Source organism: Oncorhynchus mykiss, chromosome 2, assembly GCF_057628025.1.
Source record: "Oncorhynchus mykiss isolate SJ-2025 chromosome 2, ASM5762802v1, whole genome shotgun sequence".
Classification (NCBI taxonomy): domain Eukaryota; kingdom Metazoa; phylum Chordata; class Actinopteri; order Salmoniformes; family Salmonidae; genus Oncorhynchus; species Oncorhynchus mykiss.
In genome coordinates, this window is record NC_143023.1 from 34,207,394 (window position 1) to 34,226,087 (window position 18,694).

At 41.0% G+C, this 18,694-nt stretch overlaps 1 protein-coding gene across 5 annotated transcripts; it reads left to right on the forward strand.

The window, feature by feature from the left end:
* Window positions 1-782: 782 nt before the first annotated feature.
* LOC110488281 (uncharacterized) lies at window positions 783-18,204 on the forward strand. Of its 5 annotated transcripts, none has more exons than XM_090198009.1 (8): window positions 783-887; window positions 3,837-3,930; window positions 4,021-4,122; window positions 12,163-12,302; window positions 12,710-12,780; window positions 13,479-13,613; window positions 14,132-14,164; window positions 14,278-18,204. In XM_090198009.1, exons 4-7 carry the CDS (start codon window positions 12,220-12,222, stop codon window positions 14,155-14,157), a joined length of 315 nt encoding a protein of 104 aa, XP_090054135.1. In that variant the 5' UTR covers window positions 783-887; window positions 3,837-3,930; window positions 4,021-4,122; window positions 12,163-12,219; the 3' UTR covers window positions 14,158-14,164; window positions 14,278-18,204. The 5 variants fall into 5 exon arrangements, 4 of the variants coding, with proteins under 4 accessions (XP_090054135.1, XP_090054136.1, XP_090054133.1 ...); XM_090198010.1 differs by having other exon boundaries at window positions 15,925-18,204; XM_090198007.1 differs by lacking the exon at window positions 783-887 and adding an exon at window positions 2,295-2,492.
* The last annotated feature ends 490 nt before the right edge of the window (window positions 18,205-18,694 follow it).

Here is an 18,694-nt window from a genome sequence, read left to right on the forward strand (position 1 = left end):
CACGAAACCCAGGACTTTGACACTAATAACTCCCAGGAAAGGTTTTGTGGTTGGCTTCTATGGTGAACATACTCACTCAGTCTCTGTTAAACTCACCATTGAAACGGTTGCGCACAGTACGTGTGGTACAGAATCACTATTCAAAGGTAACACATACACCAAATGAATGGTGTGATTGGTAAGATTTTTTATACCTTTTAATGGGGTGATTGGTGGCTAATTGGTTGCACCCTCCTCTGACAATTTTTTGGTGTTGTTGTCAAACAGCCACTTTGGTGCAGGTGAAAGGATACAAGCCAAGGAAGACCTGAAACATTTTGAGTAGATGCACTGCACTCCTTTTCAAGTGTTTCCCCCCTGCTTTTCTGAATAACATCAAATTATTTGTAAATGTAAACTGGGTTATGAGTCTGAAAAGGTGGCTTTCTGCAAAATGTCTCTTTAGTTAATTAACTTCCTAACTATTTAAAGCTAGATTAAAAAGTGACAAATATAAATAAAATAAATACGAATAAAAAAGAATAGTATTATTACACTATTACCCTATTGCTAACAAAAAACACGCAGTAGCCTGGGTAGCTCACAAACTAGAATCAGGTCGCCTACTCCGACAAGGTTAATTGACCAACAATCCCACACGGGGACAGATCGTTGACATTACGTGCAAATGAGCGATAGAAAACCGATCACGCAAATGTCACCATTCGGAATATATATATATATATATATATATATATTAAAGATTTTGCATGCGTCCCATGCCGCCCCCGGCATGATGCCGCCCTAAATCCGCCACTGCCACCGAGGAGGAGGAGAAGAGATTACGACACCGAAGAGTCCGAGGAAGAAAGACAGGAGGAGCGGGTTCCAGTCACAGACCCACCAAGGTAGTTTACCATATTACATCCACCTTATGTTTAGGCTATATCTATGTTCTGATCAGTTCACTCTCCAAGTAGACTGGAATCCATTAACGTTACATCAGGTTGGGCTCCTGGCTAGGCTACTCTCCAAATCCAGAGGAAAACAAACAAATGGAAGGGTGCATTTCAGTCCAAGTCCAAAGTGACTTCATTCATGTCTTTTCCGATTTCCCTGAGCAGTAGGGGTGTATTCATTACGTCTTGCAACGGAAACGGTTTACCGTTGAAGAACACAACGGAAGCAAACGAAACGGGACGGGACATACCAGAATCTGTCCAATAGAAACTCGTTTTTTGTTTCGAATAAACGTTTGTTGTATAACGTTTCGAAAAAGAACATGTTTAATGAATACACCCCAGGTTTTGACCCCCTGTGTATGTTGAACTGCCTCTGCCCAGAGGCCCAGGCTTTTTGTGGCCTGCCCTATTGCAGCTCTGATCTCTGGATGCACAAGGATGTTTTTAAATGTATGGTTCTGCACAGAGCTGGTTTTTGTGGCAGTGTCTATTAGATGCCCACCTGTGCTGTAGGAGCCACTGTTCAAGTCCCAATTTCAGTTCTCTAAACTAGTTCCTGGTAGTCATCCAGGGGCGGCAGGGTAGCCTAGTGGTTAGAGCGTTGGACCGGAAGGTTGCAAGTTCAAACCCCCGAGCTGACAAGGTACAAATCTGTCGTTCTGCCCCTGAACAGGCAGTTAACCCACTGTTCCTAGGCCGTCATTGAAAATAAGAATTTGTTCTTAACTGACTTGCCTAGTTAAATAAAGGTTAAACAAAATATTACAGATTCTATTTTTGTTTGCATAGTATTTTGTTTAGGACAGGCACATCTTTCTGCTTTTCAACCCCATACGTATCTTGCATTTCTCAAACAACAAACAAGACTCAAACAAAGGTAAAAAGGAGCACTTTGTTTCCCTTTTATTATACTGTCACCTTCCAGTAATATGAACATAGGATTGCTGGTTCACGCCCCACTCGGGCTCTTCTTCCTCTGTTTCCCTTTTATTATACTGTCAACTTCCAGTAATATGAATATATAATTGCTGTTCCAAGCCCCACTCAGGCTCTTCTTCCTCTCTCAATCACTACATAGCTGTGAATTGATAATCCCAGCGGTCTCAGGCCTTTGTTGGAACTGGAAGCCCTGTTCACTTTGATGGGATGCCTTGTAAAGAAAGAGGAAATCATGTCTCACTTTGTTAATGAGGTCTTGGACCTCTTGGTTTCCCCTAATTTCATACAGGCCTGGTTTAACAAAAACATCCACACTTTACCTTCATCTACTACTGTTACTGTACTGGGGATATAATCTATCTGGCTAGCAGATCCATTTAGCAGATATAAACTAAACAAGTTGAACTGACTTGATGAGCACGTCCCATTTGTTACTGTATGTTTGAAACGTCACAGCTGTTCTGGTAGCTAATCGTATGTCACGTTACTTGAACCGCAGTTGCTATCATCATAGGAGGAACTAGTTAGCTTTAAATGCCACACTGAATAATCGGTAAACACTGGTGAAATCGGAAGATTTAACTTCACAGATAGGAGCGATAAAGTAATTAAGTAAGTAACTAGCTAGGTGGTCGGTAGATAGTTCGCTAACTTCATACAGCTAATGGTAACGTTAGCTAAAAGCTAACGTAGCTGTGAGATACCTAGCTACAAGTTTCACTGTCGTATTTTGTCAATATTCGTGTGAAATTGATTGGACCATTACTATTGTATAAGTTCCATCTACAATTAAAATTGATTTCTATCAAGAGAACGCTGACATGAAAAGTTGTTGTTTGACCGTGTTTGCTTCAAGGCATGGATGTTAGCCATTCAGCTAGCTAGCTATTTTCGCTAGATAGCTGTGGCAGCTTCCATGAACGTTAACGTTAGACCACATAGTATCTTTGTTTAGGCAGTAGCTAGCTAACTACCCAATTAAAGTTATATTAGCCACATTATAACAAGGATATTGTCTTATATTCGTTTATGATTGGCTTCAAGAGCATTTTATATAATGCACGGGTACATCAGCATGGTAGAATTCAATGGCTTATAGTTCGTTCTTACATTTTCTACGTTTTTGAGCTGATTTTTGATAGCAAATGTCGAATTGAAAACATTATTGAATTCGAATTTTCATACTAGCAATTTCGGCCTGATGGCTTGGTTAGCTTAACTAGTAACTCTGTTGGTTTGGTTGCCAAGGCAACTACTACAGCAATATAGTGTTAGTGTTCAAATACTGGAGAGTTGAGACCAAATCACGGACGCTGGACAGAGTGGATTTCAGTTGTAACGAAAGACAGTTTTAATGAGTCAGAGATATCTTGTCCCGCAGTTTTACGTGCACGGACCTAGTTCACATAACTCGGCAAGGAGCCAGGTGAAAAAGAGGCCTATACAATGGTTACATACATTTTTATACATAGAATAAAGTAGGTGGAGTCTTGTCGTTTCGGTCTTCTTGACTGGTCCGAGGGTTGGAGGCGGGCCTTGCTCTAGCCAGAGCGGGCCCCATTGGTGCACAGCAAAAGTTCTTTGCTCTTGGGACCGGCCAGTTAGAGGGAGATGAGATGTGTGTTTATATAAGGAAGAGGGGGTCAGTCTTATGGCTGGGTGTATGTGTTCTTACGACGGAATGTCTTTGTTTATATGAGCTATGTGTATGAATATTTATATAACAATAGTAAATTATTATTACCACATACACTTGCTTTCAATGAGAACAACAGATCTATAACTCACATTTCTATGTGAATTTGGTCAGTTCGCAGCTCAGGACTCTATGCCCAACTCTGTGGAAGATTAGTTCTGCTAGCGCTTAGCCCCTCATTGATTAACCCTTACATAATGCTATCCATGACAGCATTGATTTGATACTCTATTCTATTGCCTCTGTTACTTGACACACAGGGTAAACATAACCATGGAGGAACCAGGTGCTGATATAGAGGTGACTGTCAAAACTTTGGACTCCCAGAGTCGAAGTTACACTATAGGCGGACAGGTAGGTTCTCATATCCAACGGAGCGCTTTTACAGTAGCCTTACATATACTGGATATAGGCCTAATCCTCACACCGGTGTCTTTTTCTCAGTTGACAGTGAAAGAGTTCAAGGAGCACATTGCCACTTCAGTGGACAAACAGGCTGATCTACCAGGGCCGAGTTCTGCAGGATGAGAGGACCCTGACAGTACAGTGAGTAATGCTGTGTGTCTGTGGAGTTTCCTGGAATCAATACAAAACGGCCACATGCTAATAAACATGAAATTAGTCCAGACAGTTTTATCTGGAGCAGCACACAGCTGCAGCGAAGCATCTGTCAACACAGAACAGAAACGCAGCAAACAGTCAGATATCTTTGTCTATATGTGATCTATAGAATAACTCTCCTATTCCCTTATTCCATGACTTTCAAGGCCAGTAATGCACAGATGTAAGTCTATTATACAACTGCACACCATCAGAACTTGAGTATCCATCATGTAATTGCTGTAAGCCGTTTGGCTGCTTTGCACATCACCAGATAGATTGATGAAGCACCAGTGTCCTCTAAATACACCGTAATCAATGAGCAACAGAATATAATATATGGTTCACCGGCGGCCCTTGGCACCTTAATTGGGGTGGACGTGCTCATAGTAAAGGTTGGAATGGAATCAATGGAATGGTATCGACACATCAAACACATGTTTTCCATGTGTTTGATGCCATTCCATTCACTACATTCCAGCCATTATTATGAGCCGTCCTCCCCTCAGCAGCCTCTAGTGATATTGTTGTATAATTTTACAAGATGTGTCATTTTCCTCTTCTAACATGGAAAAAGATGACCTCATGGCTTTCAGTGAATACTTTTGTATGATTTTGTCATCGTATGATGGTATGGGCATCATTATTTAAGCATTTAGCCTACCCACTGGGCACACCACATTTAGCCTACCCACTGGGCACACCACGTGGTATAGCCAGCAGCATACCACCTTGCTGGCTTGCTTCTGAAGCTAAGCAGGGTTGGTCCTAGTCGGTCCCTGGATGGGAGACCAGATGCTGCTGGTGTTGGGAGGCCAGTAGGAGGCACACTCTAAAAAATATCCCAATGCCCCAGGGCAGAGATTGGGGACACTGCCCTGTGTAGGGTGCTGTCTTTCGGATGGGATGTTAAACGGTTGTTCTGGCTCTCTGAGGTCATTAAAGATCCCATGGCACTTATCGTAAGATTAGGGATGTTAACCCTGGCGTCCTGGCTAAATTCCCAATCTGGCCCTCAAACCATCACACAACTTACCTAGTAAAATAACGGATAAATAAAATAAAATTCAACTTGGGTAATATTTGGTTGAGATGTTGATCAATGAGATTACGACCTATATTCACTCACTCAAAAAGACAGCCAAAGGTTAGTTGAATTTCCAATATGTTATCACTATGCTTTCAACCATTTGAAGAGCACAGCCTAATTCCATTTTGAAAACAATGTCAGATTATTGGTTTAGTTGTCACCCATGACTTAACCCCCAAAAGTAATTATTCATCATGACTGGGCCATAAACAATAACTAGTAATACTGTATAATCAAAAAAAAGGTTAAAATTCCACCTTTCTGGTAAAAAAATATCATACGTTGTTGAGGTGTCGTCACTTTTGAGAACACAAGCTCAAGTACACAGTACAAATATGATAAAAATAAAATATTTTTTGATGTATTTCTTACTCAACAAAACTGCATGAATATAGCTTGAAATGACTTATATGCTTTATAAATATAGCATAATCAAATTATAAAATTACTAAGATTTCACCTTCCTTTTAACTGTGAAATGCATATTTGTATGTTTAGTGTTAGAGAAAATGGGCATGTTTTCTGAAGGTCTCTCTTGATCAAAACATCTGCCCCAATCACTGTGAACGTCTCACAGAGCTTTAGCTCGGCTTCCTGAACTCGTTAGGAACTTACCTTTCATAACATATTAATATTCTCCATATATGACCGAAAATAGTTTTTTTTTGTTTAAAGCCTTCGATTTATAGCCATTGATGTAAAATAATTCAATCTCTGAATGCGTTACTGTGATGAAATCATTTTCTCCTGCTGCGCTAGGATGTTGGTTGCATGTAATGATTGCAGGCATGTGCTTTGTCCGTGGCTCAGTTGCTGTGATGTGGTGTTCAGCCAGGAGTTGATGAGCAGAGGCTCAGTAATACTAATGTGTTGGTGTGAACCAGGGCTGTTGCTCAGTGGAAGCCATTTTCGATCTACGGTATCCACAGATCGATTTATAAGCGAAAAGGTCGGTCGGTACCAGAACCATGCAGGTCCCCTAACCATCTAGCAGGTTTTAAAAGCACAGCAAAGTTCAAATGGGAATACAATGTCAGAAATGTTGTTTATTTATACAACAGATTGTGTTATCACTGTGTTTCATCTAATAGCAGAACCAAATGACCTGGGATTGCAGTTTAGATTACATTAAAAAAGACATGGGGCAAGTGATCAATTCCGTTTGAGATGTTACGCTGATTATTACTGCAATTGTGAATGCTATTTTATGCATGCTATCGTGAACATAAACACCTATTATGATTAACCTACATAAGACATTTAAAGTTAAAGTAACAGCATACACCCTTTCCAGACATCCCCAGTCAGCCGTTACACAAGATATCGCAGGGCTGACCAGTGAAATCGAGGCCTATAAGGATGCAGTTCATAAGGATGCAGTTCATACAGCATGGTCTATCTCAACCAACAAGCTGGACGTCGTCAAGAAGCAACAAGATGCAGAGCTGCAGATGGTGAAACACTATGTGACAACAGGATGGCCTAAGTATGCAGCCAAAGTGCCAGACAAGGTGCAAGCCTACTACACCCCCCGACAGAACCTCTCAATGACACAAGGACTAATGTTGTATGGAGATAGAATAGTAGTACCACAAAATATGGGAACTGAAATGTTAAAGCACATACTCAACAGCCATCAGGGCATTGTGAAGTGCCGGGAGCGAGCTAGAGGTAGTGTGTGGTGGCCTTGAATAAGTAAAAACTGGAAATGGTCAGGAAATAGTCAGTACATGCAAAGACTGCCACGAGTTCAAACCTACTCAGAGGAGGGAGCCTCTGATCACCACTCCACTCCCGTCGCCCATGGGAAAGAGTAGCAGCTGACATATGTGAGCTCAACAAGCAAAACTACTTGGTAGTTGTGGAGTATTTTTCTAGATGTATCTAGAAATATCTTACCTCAAAGACGTGTCAGGAGAAACTACAAGAGCTAAACTGAAGAACATCTTCGCCTGTTTAGGATGCCCAAATATTATAATTACAGACATTGCTCCACAGTTCTCAGCTAGAGCTTTCACGCAATTCTCTGAGGACTAGGATTTCAGACACATTACCACCAACCACCAAGCCCAAGCAAATGGTGAAGCAGAGAGAGCAGTGCAGACAGCCAAAGGGATCCTGAAACAGGCTGACCCATTCCTAGCGCTCATGACCTACAGAGCAACACCACAGCCCAGCACAGCTCCGCACCACAGTCCCCACCCTGGAGGTTAACCTACAACCAGCGTGGCCAGACCTCCAGCAGGTGAGACGTGTCGACCTATAGAGCAAAGCAGAGCTTCATGCGTGTCTACAACAACAGGTATAAAGTCAGAACCCTTCCAGAACTCCAGCACTGTCACACCCTGATCTGTTTCACCTGTCTTTGTGCTTGTCTCCACTCCCCCTCCAGGTGTCGCCCATCTTCCCCATTATCCCCTGTGTATTTATACCTGTGTTCTCTGTTTGTCTGTTGCCAGTTTGTCTTGTTTGTCAAGTCAATCAGTGTGTTTTGTTGTCAGCTCCTGCTTTTCCCAGTCTCTTTTTCTCGCCCTCCTGGTTTTGACCCTTGCCTGTCTTGACTCTGAGCCAGCCTGTCTGACCACTCTGCCTGCCCCTGAGCCTGCCTGCCGACCTGTACCTTTGTCCCACCTCTGCATTGTTGACCTCTGCCTACCCTGTGCCTGCCTGCTGTCCAGTACCGTTGCCCCACCTCTGGTTTACTGGCCCCTGCCTGCCTTGACCTGTCTTTTGCCTGCCCCTGTTGGAATATTAAACAATTGTCAATTCGACTGCTTCAGTGCTTCCAACAGTGTGACACACCCAGGTCATACATGGTCCCGACAGATACGGGAGTGCTGCGCAGGAATCCACGCCACCTGAAACCACTCCGCAGTGCTTCAGAGACTTGTCAAAAGGGTGGAGAGGAACACCCAGAGTGTGACACGGAGTTGCACTTACCTATTCCAGATGCCCACCTCCTGTCACAGAACCAAAGACTCCAGTACACAGGACTTACCACCAGACAGATATGGAGAGCATAACGCACAGCCTGCATAATGTGACAGAAGAACCCCACTGCAGCTATGAATGTGACTGGCAGTCCACCCAGCTCACCGTAGGGTAATATATAGTTAGTGTTGAAGAAACAACAACTGTTTTTATGGAATGTTAAAGACAGAAAATGAGTTGATGTTTCATGAGTTGTTGAACTTTAAAGACAGAAAAGTTTGTTTATGAATTCATATGTTGAAGCAAGTTAATTACAGAGTGATGAACTATAAACATTGTGTTGTGTTGACATTTTAGAAACATATGTCTTGAAAGGGTGATGTGTTGTATTGGAACTATTTTATTATAGTGCATGGCACAGGTATGCTCATGACGTCATATTAAAGGTGATTGGGCAAGTCGTGATTGGGCAAGGTGATTGAAGAAAGTCTCCTGTGTTACGTTACTTATTGTTTCATTAAAGTCAACCAAAGGGATATTCACCTCAAGATTCTTCTCATAAAGCATAACACTACAGTGACCATGATAACATCATCCGGTGGTTGAAATTTCACCCTCAAAACAACCGTTTAAGCTTGATTACTTTTTTTCATATCTAATGTATTTTCCACATAGGTTCCACGTCACGATTACATTGACAAGTTACGTTGAAACAATGTTGATTCAACCAGTTTGTGCCTAATGATCAGATGTGCTTTTCAGCATTAAATTTGGAACTTTATCGGTGTGACGTTGCTGGTATGTATAGAGAGAGAGAATTAAATAATGTCAGGCATATTCCATTAAGAGACAAACAACCCCTGAAAAGTTGATCCGACTACACCAATTGGAAGCAGTGTTCTCTTTGTTCTCCTCAAAACGTTAACACGAGTCAAATGAATATGCACAATATTGTCATTCACAAATCAGAAAACAAGGACATCCTATGAAGGTCTACCTATGAAACACTCAAAAAGTTGAGTTTGCGTGTGGTATTGTGCCAGGGGTTTTTCCTGTTCAGGCTCACATATTCAGGAAAACTCCTGGCCCTAATGCTTACAACAAGGATAATTCATTACATTGACACTGCTTGGTAGTTACTCTAGCGCTGTGATACTGTCTTACAAAACAAGAACCTGTGGGGTGTGCATTACCAGTGTAGACTGCAGAAATGACAGTCATATTGAAACCCATCCACCAACATGGGGGATGATGGAGGGTGAGGAGAATAGGTGTAGAAGCAGGCCTATTTCCTAAAATTGGGTAAAAGCTTAAACACTTCTTACTTTAAAGGCCACCCACCCAAAAATACTTATAGGTAATAATATTGACATTATTCGGTCCCGCTTCATAAACCAAGGTACAAAACCGTTTTGGTATGTGGGCCTTTGGACTATGTGGGATGGTGGAAAGTTGTGCTAACAAAAAAGTGGTTTATGATTACCACAATCCTAAAACGTTTAAAGCTCAGTCCGGACACAGAAAGATCAAGCCTAGAAAAAGCACTCAATTACCAGGTTTCTTTTAGGCCACAAGTTGATTTGAAGTAGTTCAGGTATGTTAGAGGCCAAGGAAGTGTATTCATTCTTGCTCTTTGTGAATGGGTAGTTGGGTCAGCTCTTCACCCCCTGCTCCCAACCAGTCTTCCTATCTACAAGCAGTCTCAATACCCGACAGGTAAGAGAGAGATGCAGATGCAATATCTGTTTTTAGTACTATTGACCTATTAATTAGGTTACTATGCACAAGCGATGATATATCAAAACCTCATGAGCCCTTCATGATGACTCTCAAAATATTATTTTGGTCTTTAATTTATTTACAAAAAATATGTGACCGCTAATTAAGTTTTATTATATTTAACCTTAATCTTTAAAGGGAGTCATTGGGTTACACACACATACAGTGGGGCAAAAAAAGTATTTAGTCAGCCACCAATTGTGCAAGTTCTCCCACTTAAAAAGATGAGAGGCCTGTAAATCCAGAAAATCACATTGTAGGATTTTTTTATGAATTTATTTGCAAATTATGGTGGAAAATAAGTATTTGGTCACCTACAAACAAGCAAGATTTCTGGCTCTCACAGACCTGTAACTTCTTCTTTAAGATGCTCCTCTGTCCTCCACTCGTTACCTGTATTAATGGAACCTGTTTGAACTTGTTATCAGTATAAAAGACACCTGTCCACAACCTTAAACAGTCACACTCCAAACTCCACTATGGCCAAGACCAAAGAGCTGTCAAAGGACACCAGAAACAAAATTGTAGACCTGCACCGGGCTGGGAAGACTAAATCTGCAATAGGTAAGCAGCTTGGTTTGAAGGAATCAACTGTGGGAGCAATTATTAGGAAATGGAAGACATACAAGACCACTGATAATCTCCCTCGATCTGGGGCTCCACGCAAGATCTCACCCCGTGGGGTCAAAATGATCACGAGAACGGTGAGCAAAAATCCCAGAACCACATGGGGGGACCTAGTGAATGACCTGCAGAGAGCTGGGACCAAAGTAACAAAGCCTACCATCAGTAACGCACTACGCCGTCAGGGACTCAAATCCTGCAGTGCCAGACGTGTCCCCCTGCTTAAGCCAGTACATGTCCAGGCCCGTCTGAAGTTTGCTAGAGAGCATTTGGATGATCCAGAAGAAGATTGGGAGAATGTCATATGGTCAGATGAAACCAAAATATAACTATTTGGTAAAAACTCAACTCGTCGTGTTTGGAGGACAAAGAATGCTGAGTTGCATCCAAAGAACACCATATCTACTGTGAAGCATGGGGGTGGAAACATCATGCTTTGGGGCTGTTTTTCTGCAAAGGGACCAGGACGACTGATCCGTGTAAAGGAAAGAATGAATGGGGCCATGTATCGTGAGATTTGAGTGAAAACCTCCTTCCATCAGCAAGGGCATTGAAGATGAAACGTGGCTGGGTCTTTCAGCATGACAATGATCCCAAACACACCGCCCGGGCAACGAAGCAGTGGCTTCGTAAGAAGCATTTCAAGGTCCTGGAGTGGCCTAGCCAGTCTCCAGATCTCAACCCCATAGAAAATCTTTGGAGGGAGTTGAAAGTCCGTGTTGCCCAGCAACAGCCCAAAAACATCACTGCTCTAGAGGAGATCTGCATGGAGGAATGGGCCAAAATACCAGCAACAGTGTGTGAAAACCTTGTGAAGACTTACAGAAAACGTTTGACCTCTGTCATTGCCAACGAAGGGTATATAACAAAGTATTGAGAAACTTTGGTTATTGACCAAATACTTATTTTCCACCATAATTTGCAAATAAATTCATTAAAAATCCTACAATGTGATTTTCTGGATTTTTTTTCTCGTTTTTTTTTCTCATTTTGTCTGTCATAGTTGAAGTGTACCTATGATGAAAATTACAAGCCTCTCATCTTTTTAAGTGGGAGAACTTGCACAATTGGTGGCTGACTAAATACTTTTTTTGCCCCACTGTACAAGGAGTCAACTTTGAGTAAAAACAGACAATGAGTCACTTTTACAAGTGAGCCCTGCAAACATCATACAAAATGCAGTTTGCTGTACAGACTTCCCACCATATGTGGTTTGACTTGAAAGTGTTGTAATTGGAGTCTTACAAGCATACAGTATATGGTTTACAGAAAATCCACATGATTTCACAATTAATTTATTTTTTCTGTAATGGCTGGATATGGACAGCACCTCAACAAATAGTTTCTCAGTTTCAGATGTAGTTTTTGAATTGTTTCACATTTATCGCCTTGGCCTTTCCCTTGTCATCGTACACTTTCCCCACCCACTGTTTTCTCACTCTGGTGGTCATTTTTTTGTCAGTAATGTCTTAAAATAGATGTTTTCTTTCCTATAATTCTGCCCTTCTCTCTTTTCTTCCTTCCTTTCTCTCTCTCTCTCTCTCTCGCTCTCTCACTCACAGTATCTTGGCAAATGGTACTTCATTGCAGCGGCTGGTGTGAAGGAGTCGGATGTGCAGATGTTCAGACAGATGGACAGCACTGTGTTTCACCTGAATGAGACCTCTGAAAAGGCACTACTGTTGACCGGAGCCATGCGCGTGTAAGAGACCAGGGATAGCTGACACACAATCATACTGGCAGAGAAGCCCACTTGGGGAATGTCCCAATAATCTCTCCTTCCTGAAGTGTGCACTTGTTCACTACTCCCCAGGAATATAAAAGCATTGGATTTGGATATGCATGGGCTAAAGGGAGTTTCTTTTAACAGTAATGAGAAACGGTAGAAGAGAGGGATTATTTGGAACACGTCCTTGGTCTGTTTCTGACCCAGATTTGACCCAGTTGTACACAGTTCAACAGGCTTAATTACACCGTATATGGCGTTGCAATGCTTGTGGAGTATTCTACCCTGACTAACATTTTCAAAGTATAGGAGAACGTCAGTGTTGTTTACAAAATTACAGTAGAAGCTGTCTGTGTGATAATGCACATATCTTTCCATTTTAGGGGTGGTCGTTGCGTTATGAAAAACTGGACCTATACTATTCAGTCTGGAAAAGATTATTTGACATCACAGGGTAACTCACAACCACTCCCACTAACTTAGGTGTAACTTTTAATTTGAGTTTTCTTTTCTTATCTCAGACTTTGAATGGGCCAATGAGTATCTCGGCCCATAGAAAAAGCATTGGGACAGTGACAGTTGTTTAGTTGTTTTGTCTCTGTACTCCAGCACTTTGGATTTTAAATGATACAATGACTGAAGTTAAAGTGAGTGCAGACTGTCAGCTTTAATTTGAGGGTATTTTGATCCATATCGTGTGAACCGTTTAGAAATTACAGCACATTTTGTACATCGTTCCCCCATTTTAGGGGACCAAAAGTATTGGGACAAATTCACTTATGTGTATTGAAGTAGTGCAAAAGTTTAGTATTTGGTCCCAAAGTTAGACACGCAAATATCATACCCCCAAAACATGATAACCTCTCACCATTACAATGTCAGGAGAGGTTAGCGTTTTTGGGGGGTGTATGATAGAGGCTTAACAAACTTCCTCACTCACTCAAAAAGTGCTGTACTTTCTAAACGGTTAACCCGATATGAATCAAAATGCCCTCAAATTAAAGCTGGCAGTCTGCACTTCATACAGAGCCAAAACAACAACAAAAAATTCCACTGTCCCAATACTTTTGGAGCTCACTGTATGTGTGAACAAAACTTGAGCAAAATTATGTTAGCCCATTGAATAATTAATTCCCTGTTGGTTTGACACAGGCAGGCCTGAGCTGCAAACTCTAGTGTGGAGTGGAGAGTGGCTGAACTGCAACCAGTGTATCCTGCTGCAGGAGATGGAGCGTCACTTGGATCCACTAGAGACACACAACACCCTCAACAGATTCATTCTTTACGGTCAGCAAAGGAGTCATCAATGATTCCATACTGTGATGGAATAGCAGGAATCGAAGCAAAGCTGAGAATCTAAGAATTGAGATACATACTATTATTAATACATCACATTGCTGTTTAATTAATTATTGCATGCATACAATGTACATATTACATTTGATGTGTTTTAAATTGTATAACAAGGACATGGTATAGCTAGCTGCCCAAAGGGTTAATGTGCTTAGAGATGCAAAGAATATTTGCATGTTTGCACTGTGGTCCTCAATGAAAATAGTGACAGTGCCTTATTGGATAATAAAGTGGTGAAGGCGTTTCGGACCCAAACGGCTTGTAAAAACATGGACAGATTTGTCCATCTCCCTCAAGAGAAAGGTTTGTGGTTTTGGTACATAATCTAACCTCACTATAGAACAAATGGACTTGGACCACCAGATAAATATATATTTTCTAATATCTAAAATAGCATATGTCTCATTGAACTGTTTTATTTATATATATGTGTGTGTGTATGTTTCTTTCAGCGCTTTGTCATTTAAACAAGGCGTAGCACTGAGGTAAGAATCTAAATTATTCATTCACTTTTATGTTTATGCACTTATCACTACTGCTCTTCCATTTTGTGGTTATTAGATTACATTTGCTCATCCATCGCCACAATCTATTACAGGCTGCCTGCTATGTGTTGGAGTCTTCCATCAAGATCATGCTATGCATCGAAATAGGTTTCCTTTTGAGAGTTTATTATTAGCGTATTGCCCACTCTAACTTTGATCTAACTCAGAAACGTGGAACTAATTCAAATGAAGAACTCTCCTCTCATGTCCCATGTGTAATAGTAAAAACAAATAAACAGAAAAAAAAGAACAGCTACTCCAAGTCTATTCCAAAGTCTCAGAATGTTTAGAATAGCACTAATGACCCAGGCGTAGATGTCTCAGCATTTTCCATCGCTCATTTAAACTTGCAGTGACATGGCACACAGTTATCAAGTTTTCGAAGAAGGGCCTATTTCCAGGCAAATATTTCAATTTCACGCATTTCTCTTTTTGTGAGGGATGACTTAACTGTCATGGTTCACTGAACTGCATTGTTCCACTCTTTTTGCCTAACTCCATCAGTGGAGGCTGCTGAGTGGAGGATGGCTCATAATAATGTCTGGAATGGAGTCAATGGAATGGTATGAAACACCATTGACTCCATTCCAGCCATTATTATGAGCAGTCCTCCCCTCAGCAGCCTCCGCTGACCTCTATCTAAATACCATTCATCAATTTAGAAAATAATCCAGGGCTAGTTTACCGGGGGAGTAGCCTCCCACGTAGTTACACTTACAATGCAGGGGAAATTCCCATGATGCTGCTGACAGAGCAGAGGCTCAGAGCACACTGTCGTTCACAACTAGAGTGGTCATCCACAGTTCTCTTCTTCATTAGCTCTAATGTAATAATACACAGGGTGACTGAAAGCAGAAACTGTGAAATTTGCTTTCACCTGTCCTTTTATTTCTTGTAAGGTTATTTCTTTGACCTGCAGTTCGAAATCAAGAAAATATGGGTATATGAAGGGGTAGACTAGGGATTTGGGGTGCATTGGATACATTGTACATGTCATTTCTATGGCTTAAATACAATAACATTTGAGACCAGACTCCCATGTCTGGTCCTATAAAAACACCTACAGTATACACTACATTGGTAATAAACCTTTTCCTATATAAGAGGGCATTGAAATAGAGAATTCTTTGAGTTAATAGTTTCTCAACATTATGTCAACGCCATTGATTGATGTAAAATAGCGAGACTTTCATCTGCACTGTCATCAGTAACAAAGCACAATGTCCAGTCAATATATTTGACATCAGGTGATGTGGGTTTTTACTTGTAGCCTCAAGGAAAGGTCAAACAACAGTGGTGTCCTTTTGCTTATGTAACCATTTGAATCCTATGCTGTAGCTCTGGACTCGTATTCATAAAGCAGAGCAGGAGTGCTGATCTAGGATCAGTTTCGCCTTTCAGATAATGAATAAGATTACATAGAGAGGGAACCTGATCCTATCAGCACTTCTACTCTGAGAAGCTTTATGAATAAGGGCCCTGGTTAGAAATGATTGACGTACCAGGGGTTGCTACCAGTGACGGGAGACAATCGATGGCTGAGTTAGACAAAGTCAACATGTAGCTAACAATGTCACCATTCAAGTAACTCTGTGTTTCAACTATGCCCGGGGCTAATATGAATGTCAGAAAATATCCTGAAACCATGATGAAATCCTTGTCTCTCTCCCTCCCCCTCTCTGATTTACGCACTTTCAAAGACTTGTGACGCACCAACATGAAGACACTTGACTTCCCAGATGCACTTTGGCATGAAACAACTTGTTGACCGACAGAAAGTACAGAGTAAGAATTTACTTCCTGTCTCTGTCAGAATGACTTTAGATTCTTACCTTTCTCTCACCTGTACGATGTCCATAATAGGACAGCCTCAATCTCAGCAGGACATCTTTCAGTCTCAGTAGGACTTGTTTCAATAAGTTAATATAGTCACAGTACGGCTGAGATTCTATTCCCAGTGTGTTCCTCTTCATTTCAGTATAGTTTCTCAAATATCAATGCCATTTACAGTATATGAAAACATATCTTGTTAAGCCCAAGAATAGGCAGTCAAACTCCCCTGCATAAAATGTAATTACTGTCAAACGATGGTTCTTCCAGCCCACCTCTAACACAGCTGATTGTTGTTGAGCAGTTCGCTAGTTATATTGATGAGCAGTTCACTAGTGAAACACTAATCAGATGGTAGTGCTGGGCAGAAACACCCTTTAGTTCTCCCTGACCAGGAATGGTGACCGCTGGTGTATATACCAATATTGAGCCGAACACATTCTACGATGCTGTACAGATTGACATCAATGATCTAAAACTAGACAGAAACTGATCAATGATCTAAAACTGGACAGAAACTGATCAATGATCTAAAACAGAATAGAAACTGAACAGAACATGATTTAGATTGATGCCAGAAGGTTTCTGCTTTCAACAACAGCAGTGCCTGAACTTCTGCATTTCAGGAAGATGGGGAAAAGACTTAAAGGCTAACATGATTGAAGGCCTTGTCTGAGAACTTTGCCTGCATTGGGTAAGCACCTAAACCGTCTGTGGCATGTCAAGAAAAGCACAGGTTGATTGGGGATGCCCCATGGTGCAAGAAACCAAGAGCAGGAAAGTTACATAGAAATCTACCAACAAACGCTCTCTCCTTCTCTCGCTCTCACTTTCGCTCTCTCCACTTTCTAAAAGTTACTTTCAGTCCTGTTTATGAAATCAACAGTGTTCAACTTCACGCATCTGCATTTCCATACCCTATGGCTATTTGCATACCCTATGTATCAGGAATCAAGGTAAGACCTAAGTGCAGACTGTGTGAAGTAACCATGTTTAATGACAGGTCAAGGCAGGCACGGGTCGATAATCCAGAGTGGGAGCCAAGGTACAGGACGGCAGGCAGGCTCAGGGTAAGGGGCAGGCAGACGGGCTCAGAGTCAGGACAGGCCAGTCAAAACCAGGAGGGTGAGAAAAGAGACTGGGGAAAAGCAGGAGCTGAGAAACAAAACGCTGGTTCACTTGACAAACAGAGAACACAGGTATAAGTACCCAGGGGATAATGGGGAAGATGGGCGACACCTGGGGGGGGTGGAGACCAGCACAAGGACCGGTGAAACAGATCAGGGCATGACACTGGCTATTTCCATGCCCTATGTATGTAAAGTCAGATTTAGTCACTGTGGCTGCCAGCTGGTTTATGAAACCATGAAGAAAACTCCCTGTCATGTTTTTGTACCTGTGGAACCCACTGACACTGACCTATAAATATGTGTGGGAAATCACATGCCACCCACATCTGTCAATGTTGTGCCTGACTCATCTGTAGCCTTACTAGCCTATAGTTCCTTGCCACAGGGATGATAGTGGTTCTGTCACCTTCTCTTTGTCTGTACTGTCATACTTGAATAAAAGTAAAGATACCTTAATAGAAAATGACTCAAGTAAATGTGAAAGAACTGAATTTTAAAACTGATTCTAAATGCATTTGACATGTTGAATATGTGAAGCTATGGTAAATTTGATAGTTTGCAAATGTGATATGCAGACAATGAATGCAATATCCACCACATTGAAACAGAATATATAAATATTGAATTTGAATATTCAATTGAGTTGTAATATAATTTTAAATCTGAATGCAATATTCATTCAATTACTTTTTCATATCATGAAATACAAGTTAAATTGATTAATTCTATGATTAAATGTGTGCATTACAAATGTAAAAATATTGCATTTGAATTCAGTATCTTAATGCAAATTTTAAAAATGTTGAATTCAAATATAGTTTCTGTTGTCATTGAAATCGCTCTGTAATTGCTCCAATCGTTCCTTTCCTGTTCCGCATCCGAAATGTACTTTTGGGTGTCAGGGAAAATGTATGGGAGTAAAAAGTACATATTTTCTTTAGGAATGTAGTGGAGTAAAAGTGTTAACATTTTGAAATGGTAAAGTGATCAACATTATAAAAATAAAAAAACTGCTGAAAACCTGATGTTTCCATGTCAAATGGTTTTGTTATTTTTCACTCTTCTGTGATGTATATAAAGTGTAATATTGGGATGCAAACTCAAAATTGAATACATTTAAACCAGATCTGACATGGTGCAGGTGTCTTTTTCTTTTTAAAGACCATAACCAATGTGTGTGAGGTGTATGCTTTGGTTTCAAAGTAGATTTGTTTAAGACTACCAAGAACACTCTGTGACCCTGATTTAGCCCACTGCAAAAAACAGTAGTGCTTCAAAGTATTTTTCTTGGGGTAAATCCATTTTAATTCAGTAACTTTTTGACAGCATCCCTTTTGATTTCAACAAAAATGTTCATGCATGTATGTCACCATACCATGAAACATCCATGTCTTCATCACCGGAAAATATAGATCATGTAAAATAGGGTCTAAACTACAATTTATGGGGGAAAAAAATCAGACTCTGCATTCAAACTCAAAACGTTTGAGGTTCTTGTGTTGCGCTCGCC

Excerpts from the sequence above, each read along its gene's own strand:
- LOC110488281 (XM_090198009.1), top strand. The coding sequence starts at position 12,220 with ATGTTCAGACAGATGGACAGCACTGTGTTTCACCTGAATGAGACCTCT. Across the intron at positions 12,781-13,478 it reads AGATTATTTGACATCACAGG|GCAGGCCTGAGCTGCAAACT; the intron begins GTAACTCACAAC and ends GGTTTGACACAG. Across the intron at positions 13,614-14,131 it reads CAACAGATTCATTCTTTACG|CGCTTTGTCATTTAAACAAG; the intron begins GTCAGCAAAGGA and ends TGTTTCTTTCAG.